The 26,168-nt window shown below is 41.0% G+C and overlaps 2 protein-coding genes across 3 annotated transcripts in view; one reads left to right on the top strand and one right to left on the bottom strand.

The window, feature by feature from the left end:
• cpped1 (calcineurin-like phosphoesterase domain containing 1) overlaps window positions 1-10,729 on the bottom strand; it is a 39,402-nt gene extending 28,673 nt beyond the window's left edge. The window contains exons 1-2 of the mRNA XM_088323605.1: window positions 10,525-10,729; window positions 5,230-5,448 (exon numbers count right to left, since the gene is read on the bottom strand). Coding sequence (XP_088179731.1) covers window positions 5,230-5,448; window positions 10,525-10,582 — 277 coding nt within the window. The 5' untranslated portion in view covers window positions 10,583-10,729. The remainder of the gene's footprint in view (window positions 1-5,229; window positions 5,449-10,524) is intronic.
• A 7,682-nt stretch (window positions 10,730-18,411) lies between these two features.
• shisa9a (shisa family member 9a) overlaps window positions 18,412-26,168 on the top strand; it is a 52,723-nt gene continuing 44,966 nt past the window's right edge. Inside the window, exons 1-2 of one of the 2 annotated variants that reach the window (XM_088323791.1) lie at window positions 18,412-19,238; window positions 21,072-21,106. In XM_088323791.1, the coding sequence (XP_088179917.1) occupies window positions 18,721-19,238; window positions 21,072-21,106 (553 nt within the window). In that variant the 5' untranslated portion in view covers window positions 18,412-18,720. Of the gene's footprint in view, window positions 19,239-21,071; window positions 21,179-26,168 lie in introns of both variants that reach the window. The other variant, XM_088323790.1, reaches the window with a different exon arrangement.

The raw sequence follows: 26,168 nt of genomic DNA, 5'->3' as shown, positions 1-26,168 counted from the left end.
GCTAATGGGAGATGAGATTTTATATATATATAGATAGATAGAGAGATAGAGAGAGAGAGAGAGAGAGAGGCAGCACGTCAGCGAAGTGGTTAGCGCTTGTGCAGCACAGTTTTGAGGTCATAAGATCGAACCCTACTGTGTGGAGTTTGCATGTTCTCCCCCGTGCTTGTGTGGGTGCATGTGAAGTTAATTGGCCGGTCCAAAATGTCCCTAGGTGTAAATGAGCGAGTGAGTTGTCTGTTTCTGTGTGCCCTGCGACTGGCTGGCAACCAGTTCAGGTTGTCCCCTGCCCACTGCCCGTAGATAGCTGCAATGGGCTCCAGCGCTCCCGCGTCCCTACTGAGGATAAGCAGTGCAGATAATGGATGGAATGGATGGATATATAAATACGTACATACACATATATACATACATTCGTATATGCAGTATATATACATACATATAAACACACACACACATACACACTTATATACATACACACATACAAACATCTTGGGATCAAGAGATCGCAGGTTCGATTTCCTGCTCCTCCGTGTTAAATGTCGAAGTGTCCAAGGCAAGACATTGAATCCCTAATGCCCCCAATAAGCAGGTAGGCGCCTTACATGGCTGACTCCCTATTGGTGTGTGAGTGTGTGTGTGTGAATGGGTAAGTGTGAAACACATTGTAAAGCGCTTTGGGAGGTCTTCATTGACTTGAAAAGCGCTATATAAATGCAGGCCATATATATATATATATATATATATATATATATATATATATATATATATATATATATGTACATACATATACACATATCCATACATAAACATACATATCTATACATACACACACATATTATATATACATACATTACATACATTACATACATACATTACATACATACATTACATACATACATTACATACATACATTACATACATACATACCATACATACATTACATACATACATACATACATACATACATCTTGGGATCAAGAGATCGCAGGTTTCAATTCCCAGCTCCTCCGTCCGTAAGCCAGTATAACTCCCCAAAAAAGTGATGGAAAATTCCGCCTATTAAATGATTCTTTACAAACATGGTCTCGTTACATTCACGACATTCCAGTGAGTCCAGCCGTGTAAAATATTTACTCAAACACACGGTAATGCAGACAGGATAAAAAAAACTGCCGTTCCTGCATCATTTGACAATCCTTGTTGCAATCAATTCATTTCGCAACATAATCCCCCTTTCAAAATGACTCGTCAGATCATTTACATCATGGACGTTAAATGTATGCATGTACAGTATGTATATATATTTATACACATACATTTCTGCTTCACAGTTTTTGACTATTGCAGGTTATTTTTGGAACGCTATGAATGAGGATTCATTGTACATGTAACAGGTATTTAGAGTCAACTGATGTTTATTTATATAGCCCTTTATCACAAGGAGTCTCAAAGAGCTGCACAGACCACAGATTATTGCAGTTTTTGGTCCAATCCGAATGTTATGATTGACATTTGACTGCACAGCACTTTGAATTGTACTGTTATGTGCGAAATATGTCATACAACTAAAGATTATTGGAATTTGAAGGGGTGTAGGGTTGTCACGTTATGTCTGATGATATTCCCTACACTGCCCCATCCTAAATACAGCCCATTATGTTGAATTCAGAGATGTTCGACTGTGGTCAATACAACCTCACATTTTTCTTTGCATTCCATTATACGAGTGACATTCTACTTTCAATAGGGTCAATGACATTGCAGCTGGCGGACAAAGGTCATCAATCTCCCTTCCCTTTAGTTTCTTTGATAATCCTGTCATTGTTTTTCCTCAATTCATTCCCTGGGACTCAGAAACGTGACGCCAAGGGTATGTTTGTGTCATTAAATGACAGACGTCAAAATAAGATAGGAGATAGCAAACAGCAGCTGTTGACTTAAGATTGAGAGAAGAAGTCAAGAGGAGATGTCAGACTGAGCCAAAGGAGATATATTATGGGGAATAAGTCAGAAGAGAAATATAGTTGCCAATATCCTGTCACAAACAACATTTTTAAAAAAACTGGTTGACGGTTGATTTTGCTTGGACAACACCCAAAACGCATCAATATATTTGCGAGGGAAAGGTCAGACAAGCAGCAGTTAGAAAGCCGTCTTGCTTTTTTACCGCATGTAAACTATCTTATAATGCTGAAGGTATAGAGTAGATTGCTTTGGGACTTGAAGAAAATTTTACAAATACGGATGGCTCAGCTCATTTTCAGCTCATGCTAAAAGTAACGAGAGTACATGCAGAGAGGATTCGCCTCTCCACTGGCTTCCTGCGTGCACTGCTCAGGGCCAGACAGGCACCTTGCGCTTGCTCCCTCATTATCATGCCAAGGTAGTTTGCAGTGGTAGATGGCTTCAGGCATTTTTGGGGTTTGTTGAACACACAGTTCGAAAAAAATCCTTTAACCATTTCCATGACTGTGGTGAGTGGAAAGAGAAGCATAATAACAACTGCGGATGTTATTGAAACAGCAGAGTGCAATTCATCTTCGTTAAAATCTACCTTAAAATGTCTGCAGCGGGCTGTGAACTTATTTCTTTGCTTCTAAATTGTAACCAAAGCACAACTGATCCGGTCTGATCAGAAGCCGAAATCTTCCGAATAGAAACTAAAGCTCCTGGAGAATAGCCACGAGGGCTGCGCTTTTTCATAGATAAATATCAGCTGCTGTCATGAGGGGAGAATGTTGTTTACAGACTGGCTGGGTAACAAAGCAGGCTCAAACCTTCCTTGGCATAGAATTATTTCACATCGCTCAAGAATCCCGTCGTCGAAACACTTATCAATTAATTTGATTAGAACAATGCAAGGCAGGGATGAGAATTTGTGTACTAATACATACAGTGCATCGTTTAATCAGACCCTTGCCTCGTTTTTTGACGTTTGATCTTTGTTGCGGCGAGCATGCTGACAAAACAAAAATGAAATGAAGCCCGGGTCAGTGAAAGCACAGGTTTTGTTTTTGGAGACACTAAACTGCTTTTGGCAATTTGGGGGGAATAAATGAAATAGGTGCTTCGTTTTGCGAAGCTGCCTGAGGTCTCGGATGGCGCTCTAGGGTCCACTTGAGGATCATTTGGTTGGACTAAAGGACTAAACCGCATTGAAACTCACACAGTTGGCATCTGCGAGTTGATGTGAAGCCTTCCCTCGTAAAGTCATAATTGTCAGCCACGATATTGAGATTTCTTATCTTGTTTTTATTGTGCACACTCCCTCTTGGGATGGATTTAATGTTCATGTGTACCGCTTATGGTTACCAACCATGGCAGGAGCCAGGGGAACCTTACAGAGAGTTATCAGTACAGCTCAGAAAACCATCGGCTGCTCTTTGTCCAGTCTGGAAGACATTGCCACCCGCTTGACATACTGCCCTTGGAAGCTACAGGTGCTTTAAAACAAATGCTAGCTTGTTAGTCTATCGCAGGCGTGGCCAAACTTTTTGAAATTAAGAACTTCTTTTTTGTTACTGATTAGGGCGTGAAGGGCTACCAGTTTGAAAAGTGTTTCTGATATAACAAAGTATGTTATTACTATGTTGTTGCAATGTTATTATTATGTTATTACCAGGTTTTATTTATTAAAAACACAGTTAAAATAAGTCAAGTCATGTTAATTTGTACACCCTTTAATCACAAGGAGTCTTAAAGGGCTGCATAGACCACAGACTATTACAAACTACAGACTATTATTACACCATTCCCTGATCTAGAACCTTCATGAGGGCAAGGGAAAACTCAAAAACCCCTTCAAGAAGAAAATGAAGAAACCTTGAGAAGGGACCACACATGATGCAATCCCCCTTCCAGAATGACCAGGCTGTAGTGGATGTTGTAATAACAAACAATAAAATCAAAAATAAAACATTCATTAATAAGCTGATAACAAACTCATATTGGATGGTAAAATAGTTGTTGTACAAGCTATAATATAAACAGAGCTTCCCCTGCGACTGGCTGGCAACAAGTTCAGGGTGTCCCATCCCCACTGCCCGAAGATAGCTGAGATGGGCTCCAGCAGCCCCGCGACCCTACTGAGGATAAGAGCTGCAGGTAATGGATGGATGGATAAACAGAGCTAACCATTAAAACACTGTTTTAAAGACACTGATCATGTCAATGATATCTCACGCCAATTACAAATAGCATTTCCTAGAAAATCACTAAGACCCATCACTGGTGAGCTATTTTCAGAACTAGTCCGCAGGCAATTCGGGTGCTCTTAGGGGACTACCGAGTGCACCATGTTGGAGGCCTCTGCTATAGATGTTTCTTCCCCAGAGCTGATAAGTCTCATCGTCAATTTGAAAACCAAATAACAGGCAGTACAATTCCCGTGTCATTGGGCAAGACACTAAATCCCTAATGCCCCCGATAAGCGGGTAGTTGCCTTGCATGGCTGACACTGCTTATCGGTGTGTGAGTGTGTGTGAATGGTAAAGTGTGAAGCACATTGTAAAGCCTTTTCCATTAAAAACACTTATGCAAGAGCTACTGTTGGTCGAACTCACACCGTTCGTGTGCACACACGGACCGACTACAAAGATCCTGCATCTGTCACCTACCCACTTCCTCGCGACACGTCTTTTCTTAAAGGGACCATGCGTGAACACAAGCAACAGCAACAAAAGTAATAGACATAAAAGCAAGACTGCGGATGTTAACCACTAAGGGTTTCAGTTCCCTTTTAACATAACAGTGACAGTTATTGTTCCAGAATATTCAAATTTCCCTTTTTTTATTCTTTTTTTTCTGTGTATGTCATTGCAATATTTTCTGAGACACTGAATGACCTTACAACATGGTAACAACATAGTAACAAAATTAGAATAACATGTTTCGAAATGCCTATCAAACTAGTAGCCCTTCACGCTAGTCAGTAACAAAAAAGAAACTCTCAGCTTAAAAAAATGGCGTAACCTGGTCTATGAGCACTACCTTGTAGATTCTGTATCGTAATTTTTTTTTTTTTTATTTCAAAGTATTTTATTACATGTTTATCCTGGAGTGACACGTCTAATCTATTTGTAAACAATGTACATGACGTTGTTTAATCATTAACAAAAAAGAGAATTTAAATCTATTCAACCTTGACACACACAAGGAAACTCATCCATGCTGAAGATAATAATATCACTCCTCCGAGTACAATTACCCCACAGTGACTTTTCATACCTGGCATTGCATGGACCAGGTCACCACAAAGCACCATGAATCTAGGTCGAGGGCGCAACTGGTTCATGGCCTCCACCGCTTGCTTGGTGAGCTCCACTTCTTCGGCCCATTCGTCTCCTCCGCTTTTGGAGTCGCCCTCTCGCCATGCTTTCATCAAGCCAAGCTGGGGGTCTGCTGCCTGGATGAAGTAGAATGGACCTCTCCACTCATGCTCCGTATCTGTACGGGAAAAAATGATCAAGAATTAATAACACTGTAAATTCTGCAGATTTTGTTTTCTTGGAGCGCAACTGTTTAAATACTTACTTGATGAGTAGATGCTAAAAAAAGATAAATAAAAGTCTGTATTTCAGTAAGAACGTAAAGCATACTATGTTTTAAATGGCAATAAAGACAATTTTAATTTACAATAAAAACTTAAAAGACACTACCGTGCCCATCTTTGTATAAAAGAAAACAAAAGCCTACACTCAATCACTTCTGGTACTTGTCACATTTTTTATGAAAATGCAAAGTACAGCTTCAGTTACCATGACAACAAGGTCTTGCACTACAGCATGTGATTATCTAGATGCTAGCACAAACTTTCAAGCAGAAATATAATAGAAATAATTAATGGAGTTTTTGGAAGACTCATTTTAAGCAGAGAGCCAACCTAATCAGTTTTCGTGTTTGTATTTTAGGTTATAGTTTATTTAAAGGTTTCTGGTACAGTTCTCATTTTTTTAGTATCTCATACAAGAGTGTCTTTATTTATTTTTGAGTATTTCAATATCTGGGATTTTCTTTTTACAAGATCACCCAATTGTCATCTACAGTTCTCTATATCCCAAATCTACTACTAAAACTAGTTTTTATTTGTGCCCTTTAATGTTAAGCCTACTTTACTGTAAGTTGCCAAAATAAGTTTTTTTTCATTTAGGTCATTTGATTTCATTTTTTGCCAAATTAAAATAAACAAAGATCTTATAATGGCATAGATTGGAGACATGTTTTCCTCTCATTTCAGATTTTGAATTAGAAAATACCAATTCATCCATCCATCCATCATCTGCACCAGCTATCCTCAGTAGGGTTGCGAGGGTGCTGGAGCCCATCCCAGCTATCTTCAGGCAATGGGCAGGGGACACCCTGAACTGGTTGCCAGACAGTCGCAGGGCACACAGAGACGGACAACTCACTCACTCATTTACACCTAGGGACAATTTGGACCGGCCAGTTAACCTGACATGCATGTTTTTGGAATGTAGGAGGAAACCAGAGTGCCCGGAGGAAACCAACGCAAGCACGGGGAGAACATGCAATCTCCTCACAGGAAGGTTCGATTTCATGACCTCAGAACTGTGCCGCACACGCACTAACCGCTGCCCCACCGTGCTGCCAGGATAAACATGTTATAAAAACCAAAAAGAACAAAAAAGATTAAATAAATTATTAGGATAAGGACTTTTCACAAGGTAGTGCTTGTAGATTGGACAAAGTTGTAAGTGCATCAGAAAAAAAGTGAAATTAGCAGCAACATTTTGCAAAATATAAGAGTAAATAAATTAAATAAGAATATACATTTCTCAATACATATGTAAGATATATTTTCTCACTGTCATGTGTGGCAAAGGGATTGTTAACATGTATGTTTTTGAAATGTGGGAGGAAACCCGAGTGCCCGGAGGAAACCCACGTAAGCAGGGGGGGAAATGCAAACTCTTCACAGGAAGGCTTGTAGCTGGATTTGATCCCATGACCTCAGAACTATGTCTCGGACGCGCTAACCACTCATCCGCCGTGCCGCCAATACTAATTCAATTGGAATATAATAAAAGTAAAAAGAATCAAGAAAATTGAGGGCAAATGACCAAGTTAAACTCTGTCTTTTTCTCGTCAGACCCTTTTTCTTTCTTTTCAATTTCATTCTGAAGTTGTTGATTTTAAATACATGGTAACCCTGCAATTGGATGAACAGAGAGAAAGAAAATGTCAACAACAACAGATGCATGATCGCTTTCACAGGGAAGAAAATGCAAGAGAATTTGTGCTCCTCCGCATGTTTGCATCCTGCAAACTCCTTGCGGAGGGTTGCTAAGGGATCTCAAATTAATCCTGCGAGCCAATTTAAAGGACAATGGCTTTTTCTGTAGTAAAATATACTCTTTTACCAACAGAAGGCAGATTAAAAGACACAGATGCACGCAACACAAGGACGAGGAAGTTCCCATGAGAAGATGCATGCGTCTTCAAACACAAAACTTGAATTTCCCAAGCGACAGATGCTCAACTTCAAACTGAATGATTCTCCTTTTGAGGTCAAAGCATATTATATGTCATTTCTATAGACGACTTTCTGCTTTGCCTCTTTAAGTTAATTTAAAACCATAAAAGGAAGACTGCGGATGTTAACCACTAAGGGTTTCAGTTCCCTTTTAACATGACAGTGACAGTTATTGTTCCCGAACGGAAGATAATGAAAGCAAATTGAAAGCATACAAAATGGCTGTCTAGTGATATATTAGTCAAGAGTATAAATATTTAAATTAGTTATAACGAACAAAGAGCCACATAACATAAGTTTAAGAACACAAATGTATTATGGAACTAGCCCGTTTTGGGAGTTGAAAAAGCACCCCCAAATTCAACCCAAGCACCCCCCAAAAATTATAGCATTATTAAAACTCTATTTTCCTCAATAAAAGGCGGGATAAAGCTTAAATATGATGAAAAACCGCAAGATAAAAAATAAAAAGTTAAACAAAACCAAAAGTGTAACAAACGCAGCCTCGAAAATACTCCATTGCCTTGAAATGGTTTCGTCCATTTGATTCCCTGGCCGCTGTTTCCCCCCTTCCACGGCCCCAACTTCTCTTTCTCTTGGATACTGTCACTGGCAGCAGAGCTCCGGCGTATTACGTTGAGAGTATGTTATCTAGTAGTTGAACAACTATTTTACCATCCAATATATGAGTTTGTTATCATCAACCTATATGAGTCCTCATTTCAGCTGAATTAAATTCTATCTATCTACCCTGGTCATATTCCTTGAGAAGGGTGACGGACAGCAAGACAAACACGTACACAAAAACAAAGAGAATTAAAAAAAGAGAAAAAGTAGCAAAAAACACACAATTTTTTTGGGACCTTGGCCAACCCAAATGCCCAAACACCCCAATAAGTTAAGCACCTTGGAACCCAAGTTGGTCATGCTTTCGTCCCTCCAGATGAGACAGGACATGAGAAAGCGGCCATGTCACTCGGGTCAGGGTGACACAACACACTCTTCTGTTCAACAGAAGGGCCCGACAACTTTCACTGGTTTACCCCTGCCGCGTCATACAGGTGCCCTGCCCATCCCTTAGAACACGTCTAAACATCCCACTATCCTTTTACAATACCTCTCCACTCATTCCCATCACCAACAGGAGCTCTAGCTTCCACTATGTTTAGACCTCTTTCCTGCAGTGCACTCATAACACCATCCATCGCGGCCTTCCTCTTGGTCTCCTTCAATTTACTTCTGCTCTGTAGATCCTCTTCAATATTCGCTCCTCATCCATCCTCTCCATGTGTCCAAACCAACCAAGTACTCTCTTATCCACACGCTTGCTCAGTTCCACTACTACTCCAGTTGTGTCCCTCACAATTTCATTTCTCAATCTATCCAATCTTGTCACTACTAACCTACTCCTCAAACACTTCATCTCAAAAACATTTAAAAAACATTTAATTTCCTTCTCAAGATAGGATTCTTTCGGCATTAAATAAAATGCAAAAATGATCAGCCAAGCTTAATTGTTGCCTGTGTGCAAGTGAATGGTCATCCTATTACACATTAAACTATTACACACACACTCACAGAGAAGCAAAATATGAACAGTAGCTTAAGTTCAAAACATCCCATTCAGAATAACATTTCAGATGTATTCTGATATTGATGTATTTTCTCCTCATCGGTTGACCACATCACCATCACATTTTGATGGATTATCTGTAAACCACTTACTAAGTTAAGTTATGAATTGATAATGATTATTATTATTAATACATGACTATGATACTGATTTTTTTCTTGGCATTTAAACTGTTTGGTGATGAGAACACAGATGCAATTTTCTGGTGTGAATCAGGACTTGCTTAATGGGATTCATGTATGCAGTCCTACTTCTTTTTGTCTGCGCCTTAGTTGTCAACACTGGCAGTGCATTATGGCAATTGATTTGAGTAAGCAGAAGTAGTGGCTGCAAAAAACTTTCTGAAGAGCATGAGAAAGTCTGCTGCCGTTAAAGACCTGCTACCAGTCTACAATCTCTTGGATATTGCAATGTTTCCAACATCGAAGTCAGTTATTCAGATTTGCCTAACGATTCCAATAAGCTACCGGACTTCCTGTGCGGAGTTTCTATGTTCTCCCCGTGCTTGCGTGGGTTTCCTCCGGGAACTCCGGTTTCCTCCCACATTCCAAAGACATGCATTTCAGGTGGATTGGCCGGTCCTAATTGTCCCTAGGTGTGAATGAGCGAGCGAGTTGTCTGTCCCTGTGTGCCCTGCGATTGGCAACCAGTTGAGGTTGTCCCCTGCCCACTGCCAGATGATTGCTGGGATGGGCTCCAGCAACCCCGCGACCCTACTGAGGATAAGCAGTGCAGCTCATGAGATAAGATGAGCTGCAAGAGGTCTTTCAGGCCATTACACCGGCTCCTGGCTTCAAAGGTCTACTTGTTAAAACAGATTCCAGCACCAGGCTGTGATGGCAATTGAATAAGATGTGCAACACCCAAAAGTTATTGACAGGTTGGAAACCCTCAAAGTCAGAAGACCCAGCTCAATCCGTAGAGTGTAGGGGTGAATTATAAAGAATGGAATATTTTTTAGTTTTACCTTGCCCTCATGTAGGCCTTAGATCAGGGGATGCGGTCATAATAGTCTGTAGTTTGCAAAAAACTGTGGTCTGTGCACCGCTTTGAGACTCCTTGTGATTAAGGGTTATACAAATAAACAGGACTTGACTCGACTTAATAAATTCCATGTTTCTTCTTCTGTATGTGTATTTTTGTGTGCACTATGTTAGAACTAATGAGTAAAAACTGGGCATGGAGTAGTAATATTTTTTCAGCAAACCACAAAGTCTAATGTAATGTTCACAAATGGGAATAAAGGTCCTGAACAGTGTAGAATGATCTTAAATCACCTTAAGGGACATTTGAAAATAAATTAATCAACCAGAAACTCCAAAACTCTAAACTTAAAATCTGCCCTGCTTTTAATGACAAAAAACACCCGCTAAAATAGGTAATGTGGTGCAAGTACCGTCACTGAATCCGGTGAAAGTCCGATGTTTTGCCCTGAGAAAGATTTCCTCCGTCATGGTCCTTAGACTTAACAAATTATTTATTCCAAGTTAGCGTTGTTATCATTTATTTCCCCAAACACGCTGCTGTCAAGTTGGCTGTCCGGCTATAGCTCGAGCTAACCGGCGGTGACTATCGACGATTGATTACAAAGCCTGTGATGTCTCCGAGCGTCTTTTCCTGTGCTGCGTTCAAGTGTAGTTTGTAATTTGAAAGAATTCTTTAAATAGCGGTGAATATATATTTTGAGTTACAAAACGACTTTTTTGGCGTAAGGCAGCGCTCCTGACTATAAACTGTTATAATTATAGTATTCTAGTTCACAAGGTTCTAAAAGTAGAACCAAGACCAGAAGTTAGGGAGCTTCTGCACCATGGATAGGGATTGTTCTTGTCACTAGAATCTAGTGACTGCATCAGGGCTGTCAAACTCAATTTTGCTCGTGGGTAAAACAGTAATGGTAAACGGTAAATGTTCTGCATTTATATAGCGCTTTTCAAGTCAATGAAGAAAGTAGAAAAATAACCCTTACGGGGGTCTGCAGACTTGACAGACAGACAGAGATGAATAGAACAGAATAGAATAGAATAGAATTTCCTTTATTGTCATTCTTTGTAACCATGCACACAGAACAAAATGTCGATAAACCTGACCCGTACAGTTAAACTGTAGCGAGCCGATGTAGCCGCAGCCAAACAGGGCGCAGCCATTTTAGTCATCAGGTGACCAAACCTCCCAATTCCAACCCTTAATGACGAGCGCCAAGCAGGGAGGCAATGAGTACCAATGTTGTAAGTCTTAGGTATGACTCGGCCGAGGCTTGAACCAGCGACTTCCCAGTCTTGGAGCGGGCGCCCTACCATCTAGGCTACCGAGCTGGTGAAAAGAGAGCAGCTTCGCGAAGCTTACGAAATATGACATTTCTTGGCAGTCGTAAGCTTCGTTTTCATGGTTATCATGTTTTTTGCCTTTAGCATCTTTGCACGACTTGGACCAATATTGTATGAATATAATTTAAAAAACAGTATTGTAACAAGGTCTTTAGGAAGAACTCTAAATTCTGTAGTGAATGAAACGACATGAAATAAAATGATCCGCATTTATATAGCGCTTTTCGAGTCAAGACTTCCCAAAGCGCTTTACAGTGTGCTTCACATTTCCCAATAGCGGCCGTGCAGCCATGTAAGGCGCTAACCTGCATATTGGGGGTATTAGGGGTTCAGTGTCTTACCCAAGGACACTTCGACATGTAACACGGAGGAGCCGGGATTCGAACTGCGACCTCTTGATTCCAAGACGAGCGCTCTACCTCCTGAGCCACTGCCGCCCCCAGTTTTGTAGAAAGAAAAAAAAAAAACTAATAGCAGAACAGTATTTGATATGATGTCGACAAACAGCAGACAGGCATTTTAGAGACGTAACTCATAAGCACCAACCGCACAAAATTTGAATTCATATCTCTTTGGGATGTCACAAAGAGGGGGAAGTGCTGTTAAGAGGGGGCTGTCACGGGATGTGGCACTGACCCAAATGCAGGACAACAAGGGAGAGGTAAACTGGGGATGTAATCAAACCCCAGAAGGGGGTGTTTATTCCAAAAACAGAAAAAATAATTCACTGATGATAAGGATGATTGGAACCAGGGCTTCTGAGGAGGGAAAATTTGAGAAGGAATCTTGGAGTGGAGTTGAGAAGGAGATTTGGGACTACCTTGAAAAAGAGGGCTGGTGAGGAAGGTCTTGGATGAGGAGGGGACTGCTGAGGAGGGGGGGGGTCTTGCTTTGGAGGGTGGTCTTGTGGCTGGCGAAAGTCTTGAAAAGAAAGGGGTGTGGAGCGGGATGGGGTGAGAGGGGGCTGATTTCTGGTTGTCCTGGTGGCATTGCTTCGGGCCCTGGGACCGGCTCTCGGGCGGGTGCTGTTGCCAGGGATGGGATTGGCGTGCTTGGGTGCCACCTGGGCCTCTGAGAATTGGATGGGAGGGGATACTGCGATACTAGGCCCCACACCATTTTGATTATGATGTGGGGGTTTTTTCACAATCTGCCTATGCTAATTTCATTCTCATTCCTCCTTTAGTTGTCTTTGAAAGATAAGCACCAGCCTTGGTGAAACTACATCTGTTGTAGGGATTTGAGTTGGCAAATAAGGGGAAGACCAAGTGTTTGTCAGGCCCACCATATTTGAATACCAGGCAGAAATACCATAACTATCACACTCATGTAATTTTTTATAAAGAATAAATTAAAAAAATCATTGGTTGAAAAATTTGCAATGCATTGTGGAATCCCTACCTAAGGTTGCCACCATGTTTGTCTTTCATCTTGCTTCTACGCTATGCTCTGTGGCACTGGTTTTCGTTTGCATTACACCATACAGTAGCATCTAGTGCAGGGGTGTCAAACTCATTTATGCTCGGGGGCCACACGATAGAACAAACATTCTCTCGGGGGCCGGTTTAGTAGATTAGAGAGAAAGAAAAAAGAGAGAGAAAGAAATAAGAGAAAGATAGGGAGAGAAAGGTAGCGAGGGTGTGACAAAAAAGAGAAAGAGAGACAGAGAGAGAGAGAGAGAGAGAGAGAGAGAGAGAGAGAGAGAGAGAGAGAGAGAGAGAGAGAGAGAGCGTGAGAAACAAGAGATAAAAACAGAAATAGTGAGAGAGGGGGAAAGAAAGAGAAAGAATAAAATCCAAAGAGAAATAGAAAGAGAGAAAAAGAGGAGAGAAGAGAGAAGGAGAGAAAGAAAGAAAGGGGAAAGACAGAAGGGGAAAGCAAGAGAGAGAGAGAAAGAGAGTAAAGGAAAAAATGAAGAGAGAGCAAAAAAAGAAAAAAAAGACATAGAGAGAAAGAGACAAAAAGGAACAAAGAATGAGAAAAAGAGACAGGGAGAGTGAAAGAGCGAGAGATAGAGTGAGAGAAAAATGGAGGAAGTGAAAGAGAGAGAGAAAGAGAGATTAGAGAGAGAGAAATACAAGTACCGCATTTGTGAGAGGCACCTGGCTTTGGCAACATCAAGTGGACCTATTTCAACCTACAGCTCTCTTTCTCTTGCGCTTCTCTGAGCGTTGTCTCGCGGGCCGGATCCAATCCCCTAGCGGACCTGATCCGGCCCGCGGGCCGCCTGTTTGATACCTGTGATCTAGTGCATATTACACACTGGGACTTTAAAAAAACGGCTAATGAGGTAGTTCTTGGGACCAGGAGGGAACTCAAGAAGACTATGAAAGAGAGGCTTCATGGCGAGTGAAAGTCAGGAGCCGGATCAAAAACGAATCAACAAAGTACAGTGGGTGGCTGGAGTATCATAGTAAGGTTTGGCTATTTGACCAAGTGGGAGAATGAAAAATGGGGTAATGCTACCATCGCTTGATGAAGGGGAGAGGTGCAAGCGTTAAACCATGACAGGGGCAGAAAAACATATAGTCCACATCGCAAAGTGACCATTTCCTAAGGCAGGGCCACTGTATCAGAGGGGTCTACTGCATTTTCCCATTTATTGACTATAATGTTCATTCTTGTATTGTCATCTGACAAATGGGCATATACCATTACATCTATCCTGTATCTTGTGAGGGGTGTGACACTTTTTTTCCATTAATCCAAATTTTATTCAAAAAGTATGATTAAATAAGGAAGAAAACCTACTAGAAGTATATTTCCATGCTTAGGTGACCACATTTTGGTTCCTTGGTTGAAAATAGATGCAGTAGCAAGTCACTGATGGTGTCACGGTTCAGTAGACTGATTTCAGTGCAGGCGGCGTGAGTGCGGTTCCCACTCACTGAGGGTGTGAATGGTCTATGTCTCAATTTGAGCTCCCAGTCCTTCGCGCCACTCAGAAAAAGCTTGCTCAGACGTGTGTCCTCCTCTGATTTGAGTTTGAGATTAATTATTTACATGTTAAAAAACTAATCATGACAAAATAAAGGTTGGTTTTGTTCATCATTAAATAAAAAGAGTGAACACCAGTGGGGTGTACAAACATTGAAGGGAAGAACTTCTCCGAGTGCTTTAAAGTCTCATCTCATCTCATCTCATTAGCTGCACCGCTTATCCTCAGTAGGGTCGCGGGGGTCCTGGAGCCTATCCCAGCCATCATCGGGCATTGGGCAGGGGACACCCTGAACTGGTTGCCAGCCAATCGCAGGGCACACAGGAACAGACTACTCGCTCGCTCATTCACAACTAGGGACAATTTGGACCGGCCAATTCACTTGAAATGCATGTTTTTTGGAATGTGGGAGGAAACCGGAGAAACCCACGCAAGCACGGGGAGAACATACAAACTCCGCACAGTAAGTCTGGTAGCTGGATTTGAACCCACACAGGAGGTTCCCAAGACCTTAGAACTGTGCCGCACACGCCGTGCTGCCCCTGCTTTAAAGTGTTATTTATAATTAATTAAGATTACAATACATATTTGATAAATTGAAGAGGGAAACAGCTTTCCAGAGGGAAATTCCCTGAGAAGGCAGAAGCTCTAGCACCACTTACTCTCAGTTTCTTTGCGCACCACTGTTATTGAAAGGAGAAGTTAAGTCCGAAAAAATTTATTTGTTAAATGTTGTAGGTGTCATGATTACTCATTGCCCTCACCTGTGCTCGCTCGTTTGGCGGCAGCTGCTGCTCGTTGCCTGATTGATTCCCCTCCTATTTAAACTCAGTACTCCAGTCACTTCTGGTCAGTCCATCAGCAAACCTCCGCATACGCAAGGCAAGCACTTTGACTCTGGCTCCTGTCTGTCCCTATCCTGCTCATCTGTCCCTGATTTCCCGTTCGTCTCCGATCTGCTGCACAGGCTAGTGACCCGACCACGCTCCGATCTCCTGCTCAGGCTACTCGACCTGTTTTGCCCATTGACCACGCTCCGATCTCCCGCCCCAGCAACTTCAATCGATTCCGCATTCCGACCACGCTCCGATCCCATGAACTCCTTGCTCCTGCTGTACAGCATGCACGGATGGCTGCCGTTTGTTTCCCCGCACCTGACTTCCTCGATTATCCAATCAACTTTTGTCTGAAACGTTACACGTTTGGGTCTCCCAGCTGTTCTGGTTGTGACAGTAGGTTATCTTACTAGTTTAAAGACTGTTATGATTGTCACGAGTTTTACAGGTTGACCCAAATGCAGAGGAGCAGGAACCATAGCAGGATACTAAGAAAAACAACAGTATTTAAATGCAAAATCGAGAACAAAGTAAATAACAAGCAAGCGGTAAAGAAAAAAAAACAATACATAAACTAACGACCCAGAAAACATAAACAAGACCAAACCTGCCATGGAAATGGAAATGGCAATGCAGGTAAAAGACAGCTTCTGCCAACAGCACAGTCCTTAAAGACTGGTTTCTTGGTCACAGTCAGGTGAAACCCATGCAAGCACGGGGAGAACATGCAAACTCCACAATGGTAGGTTTGATCTCATGACCGCAGAACTGTGCCGCGGACGCGCTAACCACTGCGCCGCTGGGCTGCCCGCATTGAATAATGATAAATTAAAATTAGAAAAAAGTATCATTAAATACAATTTTAAGAATCATAAAATTTTAAAACTGGGGGTCACCCAGATAATAGTGTATTTTCCATGAAAAGTTAAGCAATTGAATTGATCAAAAAAGTTGCTAAATAAAAAGAACGTGTAGTCAAGACACCGACAAGTTCCTAAATAATGATTTTTATTTGAAAAAAAAACAATTTTATCTCTCAAACTTCAAAGATTCGAAGATTTTAAGCCACCCCAAACTTTTGAAGGTTGGTTATATCACTAAAAAAAGAAAATTGAACTCAAAATTAGCAAAATTCTCACCCAAAATGACATAAAACATAATAAGGAACAATAAGTGTTAAGGAAAAATAAAATAGTCAAGTCAAGTCAAGTCATTTTTATTTGTATAGCCCTTAATCACAATAAGTCTCTAAGGGCTTCACAGATTAGTACACTATGTTACACAGACTATTTTTCAGCCGACAAGAAGAGTAGGTTATTATTCATATGCAATGGAGTAGAAGTGAGTTTTAAGTTTAGATTTAAACATTTCCACTGAGGTTGCAGATCGGATCTCAGGGGGAAGAGCATTCCACAGCACCGGTGCCCGGATGGAGAACGCTCTCGAACCAGCAGAACACTTCTTTGCTCTCGGGATCACCAGAAGACCGGCACTCTCAGATCGTAGGCTTCGGACCGGGACATAGGGGCAGATCAGATCTGAAAGATAAGAGGGAGCAAGTCCATGTATGATTTTGTACAATACTAAGAGAACCTTGAAGTCACATCTTTGGCTCACTGGGAGCCAGTGCAAGTTAGCCAAAATCGGTGTTATGTGATCGTACTTTTTTGTCCTGGTTAAAAGCCTCGCTGCGGCATTTTGTACTAGCTGAAGAGACTTGATTCTGGACTTCGGGAGACCGGAGAGTAGTGCATTACAGTAATCGAGACGGGAGGTAACAAATGCATGAATTATAGTTTCCGCATCAGACTGAGACAGTATTGAACGGATTTTGGCAATGTTACGAAGATGGAGGAAAGCGGTTCTAGTAATTTTCTTTACATGCATCTCAAAGGTTAGATCAGGGTCAAATATGACACCTAAATTTTTAACTGAGTCACTCTGTGTGATGTGACATTTGTCAATGTTCACAGCAGTTTTTGAGAATAAGTCACGGCATTTAGATGGACCAATGACTAACATTTCGGTCTTTTCAGAGTTAAGACGCAAGAAATTGAGTGACATCCACTCATTTATCTCAGTGAGGCAGGCCTCCAAATTTCCACAGTTTAGTGTGGAAGATTTCTCCAACGGAAGATAGAGTTGAAAAACTTAAAAGTATTATTTTAATTGATAAATAAAATTAAAAATCATAAATTAATATATCACTAAATAAGAAAACTACAACTTAAAATGAGCAGTTCAACAGAGCATAACAATTTTAACCTTTGCAAGAAAACCTGTTTGTAATTGTAATTGTTTTTGGTGCAAAGTGTCGAACTATGCAAAACAAAGTAAATTCACGGTTTCTGCACCTATTTCATTGTCAAATTCAAGCACTTTTTAAGGACTTTCAAAGCCGATTCTACAATTTTACAATTACCATTAAAAGAAGAAATATAGTGTGAATTGTTTATTTTGCAGAACCACATGTGATTCTTAATATTGTGTGTGCATTAATCTAGAAATATGATTTTTAGATTTTGAGTAAATCGCAAATATATTTTTGGATCTGAATGACAGTAACATGTAGCTTACATTTTCAGTTGCAGGAAGTTCTTCTATATTACAGTTTATCACTGGGAAACGCTACGTTAAATTCTTGCATGCCCCATGATAAATATCCATAATTCATAAGCAATCCTTGCACAATTCAGTGCCCAGTTTAGGTGTAGCATGCACCTGTCCTCGATGACGCTTTGTAGCACATTGCTATACCAACCAATGCCAGCTGCCGTTAGTCATGCGGAAAGAAGAGATGCAAAGGCAACGAAAGCCAAAGGAGCAGACGCGTCAGCGTCAATTTTAGGCGCACTTGTTTTATTTTTCTTCATTTAACGCATGATCTATCGAGTCAGACTGCTGAAAACCATGGCAACAATGTCAAGCATTTAGAAGGCGCTTCACCCAAAAGACAAACACTTTTCAAACCTTGAAAGCACAACATTCAAATGTAGGCATTTTCTTGGAAGCGCCCCGTACGAACCTTGTAAATTGTGCATCAGAATATTTTTTTTCCATCACACAATATCATAATGTTGGATCTCTCTCCCTCCTCCCTTTTCCCTTCTCTCTCTCTCCCCTCCATCCGCCTGTTTTTTCCTCGTCTCTTTAGCGCGCCAGGCTCTCCCACCACATTTTTCACTGCGCGCGATGCTGCAAGTCTCTGGTGCGTAAGAGCGCGCCCATGGATGCGTGAAGCGCAGCGCACTGCAGGAGGGAACATCCACCCATAAAAAAAAACATTTAAAAAAGAAAAAAGAAAAAAAAGACCCCCTTCTGTAAGCTACACAGAGCAACTGTTGCTTTAAATCCTTTAGATGATGTTAGTTAAGATGTTCATGAGCTCGGATGACGGCGCGCTGCTGTTCGGCTGCATGTTCCTGGACTTTTCCACGCGGCATGCCCGCTTGCCATCTTTGGCGTGAAGTGGAACGGCGGAGGACGCGAGCATGAGGGGCGACTCCTTTCTCCTCGGCTTCCTGCTGCTGAAACTTGTGGCTCTCTTGTGCCGGGCGGACGGGGAGACGCCGGGCTTGCTGGGGGGCTTCGTGATGATCTCCACCTCCAACGGCTCCAGGGAGGAGGAGAGCGTGTCCGAGGAGACCCCGCACACAGAGGACAAGTGCCGGGGTTACTACGACGTGATGGGCCAGTGGGACCCTCCGTTTGTCTGCAAAACGGGCAATTACTTGTACTGCTGCGGGACCTGTGGATTCCGCTTCTGCTGCTCCTACAAGCACTCGCGGCTGGATCAGAGCACATGCAAAAACTACGACACCCCGCTGTGGATGAAGACCGGCCAGACCCCGTATAAGAAGACCAACAAGATGCACGACAGCACCAAAGACAAGACCAACTTAATTGTTTACATCATATGTGGCGTTGTGGCTATCATGGCTCTTGTGGGGATTTTCACCAAGCTGGGACTGGAAAAGGCGCACCGTCCTCAGAGAGAGAACATGTACAGGTAGGTTCAGTGAATGCTGGATGATAAAAAAAAGCCAAAAACTGAACTTTAAGATGCAAAGTTTGGACTCCCATGCCCTTAATCCGCAAAAATGCAAGAACACTTAAGAAAATACAGTTCATCAGTGCAATATGCTGATGTGGATTTTTGAAAATAAATAAAAAAGGAAAACAAATACCCCAAAATATTTCAAATAAACTGCATTTAATTGTACCAATTTGTGCTACATTTCCAGTTAAAAATGTAAACCAATAAACATAAAGAAATAAGTAACTTCATTTCCCATTTAAAAATGAAAAAGTACTTCCTTTTATTTATTTGGACACACCCCGAAACATTTAATTACATCATTCTTTCAAGAGATCAATGAATTGATTAATAAATACATAAATTAATTTTAAAAAATGAATAAAATTAAGTCATTTCTCAGAAAAAAGTCCCTCTTATTAATTTGGACTTTCCCCAAAATAGGTACCTGTAATTACATTTGTGCAAGGAATGAATGAATGAATGAATGAATGAATGAATAAATAAATACATTTGTAATAATTATGTCTTTCCCCAAAATAAATAATTACATCATTTGTGCATGGAGCCTTGAATGAATGAATGAACGAATGAATTAATACATTTTCCCCCAAAAGTACTTCCTTTTGTTTAATTGGAGATAACACCAATATGTTTGCAATAAACAAATGAATGAATGAATAAAAAATCTATAGAAAATTTTCAATAAATTATATGAAATAATATGTGCCTCCAAATTCGTGTATATATATATATATATATATATATATATATATATATATATATATATATATATATATATATATATATATACACTGTATATATATATATATATATATATATATATATATATATATCTGCACCGCTTATCCTCAGCAGGGTCGCGGGGGTGCTGGAGCCCATCCCAGCCATCTTCCGGGAGTAGGCAGGGTACACCCTGAACTGGTTGCCAGCCAGTCGCAGGGCACACAGAGAGAGATAATTTACTTGCTCACCTAGGTACAATTTGGACCGGCCACTCAACCTGAAACGCATGTTTTTGGAATGTGGGACGAAAGCGGAGTGCCCGGAGAAAAACCCACCTAAGCATGGGGAGAACATGCAAACTCCACACAGGAAGGTTCAATCTCATGACCTAAGAACTGAAGAAATGTGCCGCACACGCACTAACCATTGCGCCACCGTGCTGTCCATATATATATTCAACACATTTTGTACCAATTTGGAACATTGCTACAAAATAAAAATACAATTTAGTGCCAGTTTATCAAAGAACAAAAATGTCATAAAGAGAACTAATCTCTTCCAAATTTTTTCAAAATTTACTAATTTGGATACATGGTTTTGTTGGGGATTGGCGTATATTCCACCATTTATACATATATGCCAATTGGCAAGAGAAAACAACCCAACCCTGTTCACTGTTTGACTTGAATTAGCATTTTCCGTCTCTTTGAGCTTTTCCCTACGTTACGTGAGCCACGCGGCCCTCAACAGGCGGGGGCGGTTCCTCTCACCCAAGTGGAAGGCATCGTGCTCAATATCTGCAAACGCTCTCATAGGATCTTAACCGTAGCGTCAGGGAAAACAGCGTAAATTCGCTCAGACTAAGTAGTTGTTGTGCCCATCTCGCCGGGCAAGTGTCGGCCTGGCGCAGTTCAGCTGAATAATCAGATCACACACATAAACGCACGTGTTTCCCGAGCGTGGGCAAAGATGGTGGATTGGAGCACAAACGAAGCGCCTACTGTACGTTACAGTATGAAAAACCCGACTGAGTGGACCTTCTTGATCTGCTCCTTGCAGGGCGGTGGCCAACGTGCTGCAGGGCGGATGTCCAGGTGAGCAGTTCCGGGGGGAGGAGGCCCTAGGCATGCATTCCAAGCACTATGTTTCCAGGACGGCAAACCTCCGTAAGTTGATACTTGTCCGGCGCCGGAGGGCGTTCTACGATTGAATGAACCCGGCCTGTTTGGTTCCGGTGCGAAAGTATATGATGTCATCAATTTGAGGCAATTGGGTGTATGGGTTGGGGAGGGGGGAGGTTGGGAGTTTCTTGGGAACCCATGATTGGCATCCATTAATGTGGAGAACTAATGGGTATTTTGATTAATTGTTCTGTTTTTCTTCTCTCTTTTTTTGCGCTTTACATAAAACCAAAGAAACAAATATAAATAGACCTGATAATAAACTATTAGTAAGTAGTCCATGCTTGCAAGAGTTTAAGATTCATCAAACAAATAATTGCAGTTTGCCACCCTGGAAGACACACCATTCTTTTTAGGGGATTGCTAAAAAGTTGTTGGAATGACCAACAGGAATTGTTCCAGTTGCCGGTCCATTATTGGTATTGGTATCAGTCCTTGCAATGGCGGCCGATACTATTTGAGCGTTTTACAATTAGGGATTAAAGACAGATGCATGTTTAGATTGTTTCAGACGATTTTTCCTGACTATATTATTAGTTTTTTGAAATGTCTTTGTTTAAGCAGTTATTCCAATAGATCGATAGAACGATAGATCAACGGACGGACGGACGGACGGAAGGCCAGACAGACACACAGACAGACAGATAGACAGACAGACAAACAGAGAGAGAGATAGACAGAAAGAGAGAGAGAGAGACAGAATGAGAGAGAGAGAAAGAGACAGACAGAGAGAGAGAGAGAAAGAGAGATAGCTGGACAGACAGAGAGAGAGAGAGAGCGAGAGAGGGAGAGAGATAGATAGCTGGACTGACAGAGAGAGAGAGAGAGAGAGAGAGCGTGAGAGATAGATAGATAGATAGATAGATAGATAGATAGACAGAAAGAGAGAGAGAGTGAGAGATAGATAGATAGGTGGATGGAGGGAGGTAGAGAGGGAGATAGATAGATAGATAGATAGATAGATAGATAGATAGATAGATAGATAGATAGATAGATGGACAGACAGAAAGAGAGCAGGAGAGAGAGAGATAGAAAGATAGGTGGATGGAGGGAGGTAGAGATGGAGAGATAGAGATGGATAGATGGACAGACAGAGAGAGCGGGAGAGTGATAGATAGATAGATAGATAGATAGATAGATAGATAGATAGATAGATAGATGGGCAGACAGAGAGAGCGGGAGAGTGATAGATAGATAGATAGATAGATAGATAGGTGGATGGAGGGAGGTGCAGAGAGAGAGAGAGAGAGATGGATGGACGGACAGACAGAAAGAGAGAGAGATAGATGGAAAGCTGGATGGAGGTAGGGAGGGAGAGAGAGAGAGAGAGAGAGAGAGAGAGAGAGAGAGAGAGAGAGAAAACCAAAACCTTTCAAAAGGCTGGGCTTTTTAGCACTTGTTTTCGGTTGCTCTACACAATACTCAATTTTGACCGATTTGCACTGTGGAGCTTGAAGTACTGCATATATATTTTGTGCATAATATTCCATTTAATTACATCACCCAAAGATTTCACAGCTAATAACAATTTTGAAAACAATAAAAATGTGTTGGCTTCAAAGGGGCCCGAAAAAACAAGGCTTACGGTATTTTTTGTGAGAGGGCATCCTATGGGCACCTGAGCGGAGGCCTCTGTGAAATGGCGATTGCTATTTGTGGCATTGAATCGACACTCTGTGAACCCTTTAATCCTCGGTTTCGCGTGTAATCATTTGGACTGTTATTAACCTCTGAGCTGCGTAAGACAGGCGGGCCCGGTTTGGATCAGGGCTCTTTCCGCTGGCATGGCCGACTATTCATTACGGGGGCAGAGAGGGGAAGTCGGCTGTGATAGGAATGAGGTATGGATTTTCTGGATATAGACATGTTGTTCTTGTTGGGAATGATTATCAAATGGTACGCGGAGCCAAAGGTGCATTTTGTTTCAGCGTGACGGCGGAGAGAAGGGAAGAGGATAATGGATGGATGGTAATTGCAATGTAAAGATAAGTGCTAAGGTTAAATGGGCCACACGTTCACGCTGCACAAAGGAAATTTTGTTCCCACACAACACAAGGTTGTGCTGTAAAATCTATTCCGGGTGCACATATTGATTAAAGCTTATGGCATGATTAGCTTATTACTGACTTCAATGGACCCGGTCTGGCAGCTGTCCGCTGTTCTCGTCGAAGGGAAATAATTCCTCTGGTTGTTTTTTACGTGTCAGTCAACAAGTAGAACTTTTCTGTGAATGGATTTCAAATGTTCACAAGAGGCAGGAACTCAGTCAGAAAGAGTCTAAAGGTTCTTCTTTGAAGGAAAGAATAGTATTCCTTTACTGTAATCCTCTGCTACTTTGGGGCCTCTGGGCATCGCAGATTGAAAAATATTTTTCGATCCATTATCCCAGATCTCATTTTGCTGCTAGCAGGGAGCTTGCAGAGTGCAATTTTCAGGCCAGGAGGATTTTTTGCTGTTTTGTCCACCACTGAGATCCATTATCCTCAATCCTATACTGCTGCGAGCAGGGACCAGCACAGGGTGCCTTCTGGACCGCCTAAAATGAATTCCTCCGTTGTGGCCGCGATCCATTTTTCCTAGTGGACTATTGCAAATAGCCGGGGTCAATAGAGCAAATTTGTGTCATACGTGGTGTCTATTATTTATTCCATTTTTCTTTTCCCACATATAATGAGCAGCACCCGTGCGGTGACTATTCATTACCCCCGATCACCCGCTGCGAGCTTGGGCCCACACAGTTCATGTAGAATTGAGGAGGTTATTTCACTTGACCGGGAGGGTTATGGTCCTGTCTTTTTGCTCATTTGTTGCCTTCATTGGAGATATAAGTGAATTTGCCAGTAAGTGAAATAAATTCAATATAGAATTGATGAATTTGATGAGTAACGAATATCATAAAACTTGTACACAGTACCAAAATTACGCCTGTGATTCTGGTGCGAATGCACCAAGTACTTTTCTGTGCATACAGTCCATTGGAAAAAAAGAACCCTTTATAGATGGCAGCTGCCATCAGTGTGGGTGTTTGCCACTAAGATCTTTTCTACTCCACACATTACAGTACTGTTCCCTCTTCTCGCCCAACCACCCCCCCACCCCACTTTTTTTTTGTCTTTTCAGCTCTTTGTCACTGCAAGTGAAGCACTGCAGGATTTTGAGCCTTTGAGGATTCAAACTGACGCTATTGGGTATTGAGACCAAGTCAGCTAGCCAGTCGGTCCATCTGGAGATATAAAAACATGAAACTTGTCCATTTCTCGTACGCTGCACACTAAGGCAAAATAATCCCCTAAATTATAAAACTGAAGTCCTTGTTAGTTAATATTACAAGGCAGTAGTTTTCTGATAGGGCCTTCGGATTCGTGAGATATAAAAATATAGCTTGAGTAGCTTTACTTCTTCTTTCACTGAAATATATGGATAAAAAAAGACTAGCCCCATTTTCAGATCATTGTTCATTTCAAGTATTTTTTGTCTTGTTTTATTGTACTTTTGCCCATTTTACGATAAAGGATTAGAAAAATGATTCATGAAATAAATATTATTATTATTTTGTAGTTTAAAATATCTATGCAATTATTTATATATTTTTAAAATATTATTCTATATATTATTTATATTGTTGAATTTAATTTTCTTTATTGTCGTTGATATCCATGTGAAAGATTAGACATGGCACTCCAGGGTAAACAAGACTTCATAAAATAAAGACTTTAATGAGGAACATAAGATAAAATACTGTCCGGATTAATAGGCAATAATACATTCATACTGTGGCTGCATCGACTCGCTACAACGGGTCAGGTGTATCGACATTTCGTTCTGTGTACATTGTTACAAAGAATGACAATACAAAGGAAATTATTATTATTATATATATATATATATATATATATATATATATATATATATATATATATATATATATATATATATATATATATATATATATATATTTGCAGTTAACTTTTTGTCGCACAGACCTTCAAATGGAGCGATCTGGCATGACAAAAGTGTACTCTGCCGGTACGCACATGCAGCAATATGCCATCTACGATAGAGGATCACAGTCTCTTGAGTGCAGTTGACTTTTTTGAGGGCCAGAATGGCAAAAAAGAGCCGCCAGGCCTGACGAAAATGCGATCTGCAGGACCATGCTCCAGGATAATGGATCGCTAAATAAAAAGCGTGAAGTAGCCAAGGATTACAGTATCTTTACAGTATTACTGTAATGAGGTCCAGATTAACGTGTCATTGCACATTCACTCCAGTAGGAGGGAGAGTCGCTCTCACGTCATATTAATGATGTTATTTGGCGTAATTTCTTCTGTTTTGTTTCCTCTACTGTTAATAACGATACAGAGTTGAGTCTATTGAAACGAAAAGAACATTGTGCATGTGCAGCCACGAATGCTTTGACTACTGAACAGTTCTACGAGAGAAGCCTCACAGTCGGATTTAATTAACAGCTTTGTTTTATACTAGCATGAATAAATACTGACTGCGATTCCTAGCTTTTTAATCAATATTGACGGTGAAATATCTGTCATAAGAGGGGGGCTGGCATTTGAGCTGCTAGCGCACGCTTGGTTTTAATAAGACGAAAGAAATAAAGTATTCACAACGCAATTCCCTGTTTGAAGTCTTAATTGTCTTCGCCCAGCAGTTATGATCTTTTCTTAAACATTTACGAGATGGGAAAAATTAAAACTGTAATTAGTGTGATGTTTCACAGTAGGGTGGTCCTTATTTTTCGACTTTTAAAATTTCATGCTCTGACCCCTTGAATATGTTCCAATATATACAAAACGTAATTAGGCAAAGTTTCATCAAAATCAAAGGATATTTAGAGGTGGCTCAAGGCCTCTGAAATTTTGGTATGAAAAATAAGGATTTTTCGCACATTATATCAGACCTAGTGTACAAAGTTACTTGTAACTTTTCTTGTGTTACAATTATAAGCAATGGACTGAAA

Source organism: Urocampus carinirostris, chromosome 19 (genome assembly GCF_059441175.1).
Source record: "Urocampus carinirostris isolate Australia breed hairy pipefish chromosome 19, RoL_Ucar_1.0, whole genome shotgun sequence".
Taxonomy (NCBI): Eukaryota; Metazoa; Chordata; class Actinopteri; order Syngnathiformes; family Syngnathidae; genus Urocampus; species Urocampus carinirostris.
Note: the sequence above shows the minus strand (reverse complement) of the source record. Positions and strands in the feature narration are given on the sequence as shown.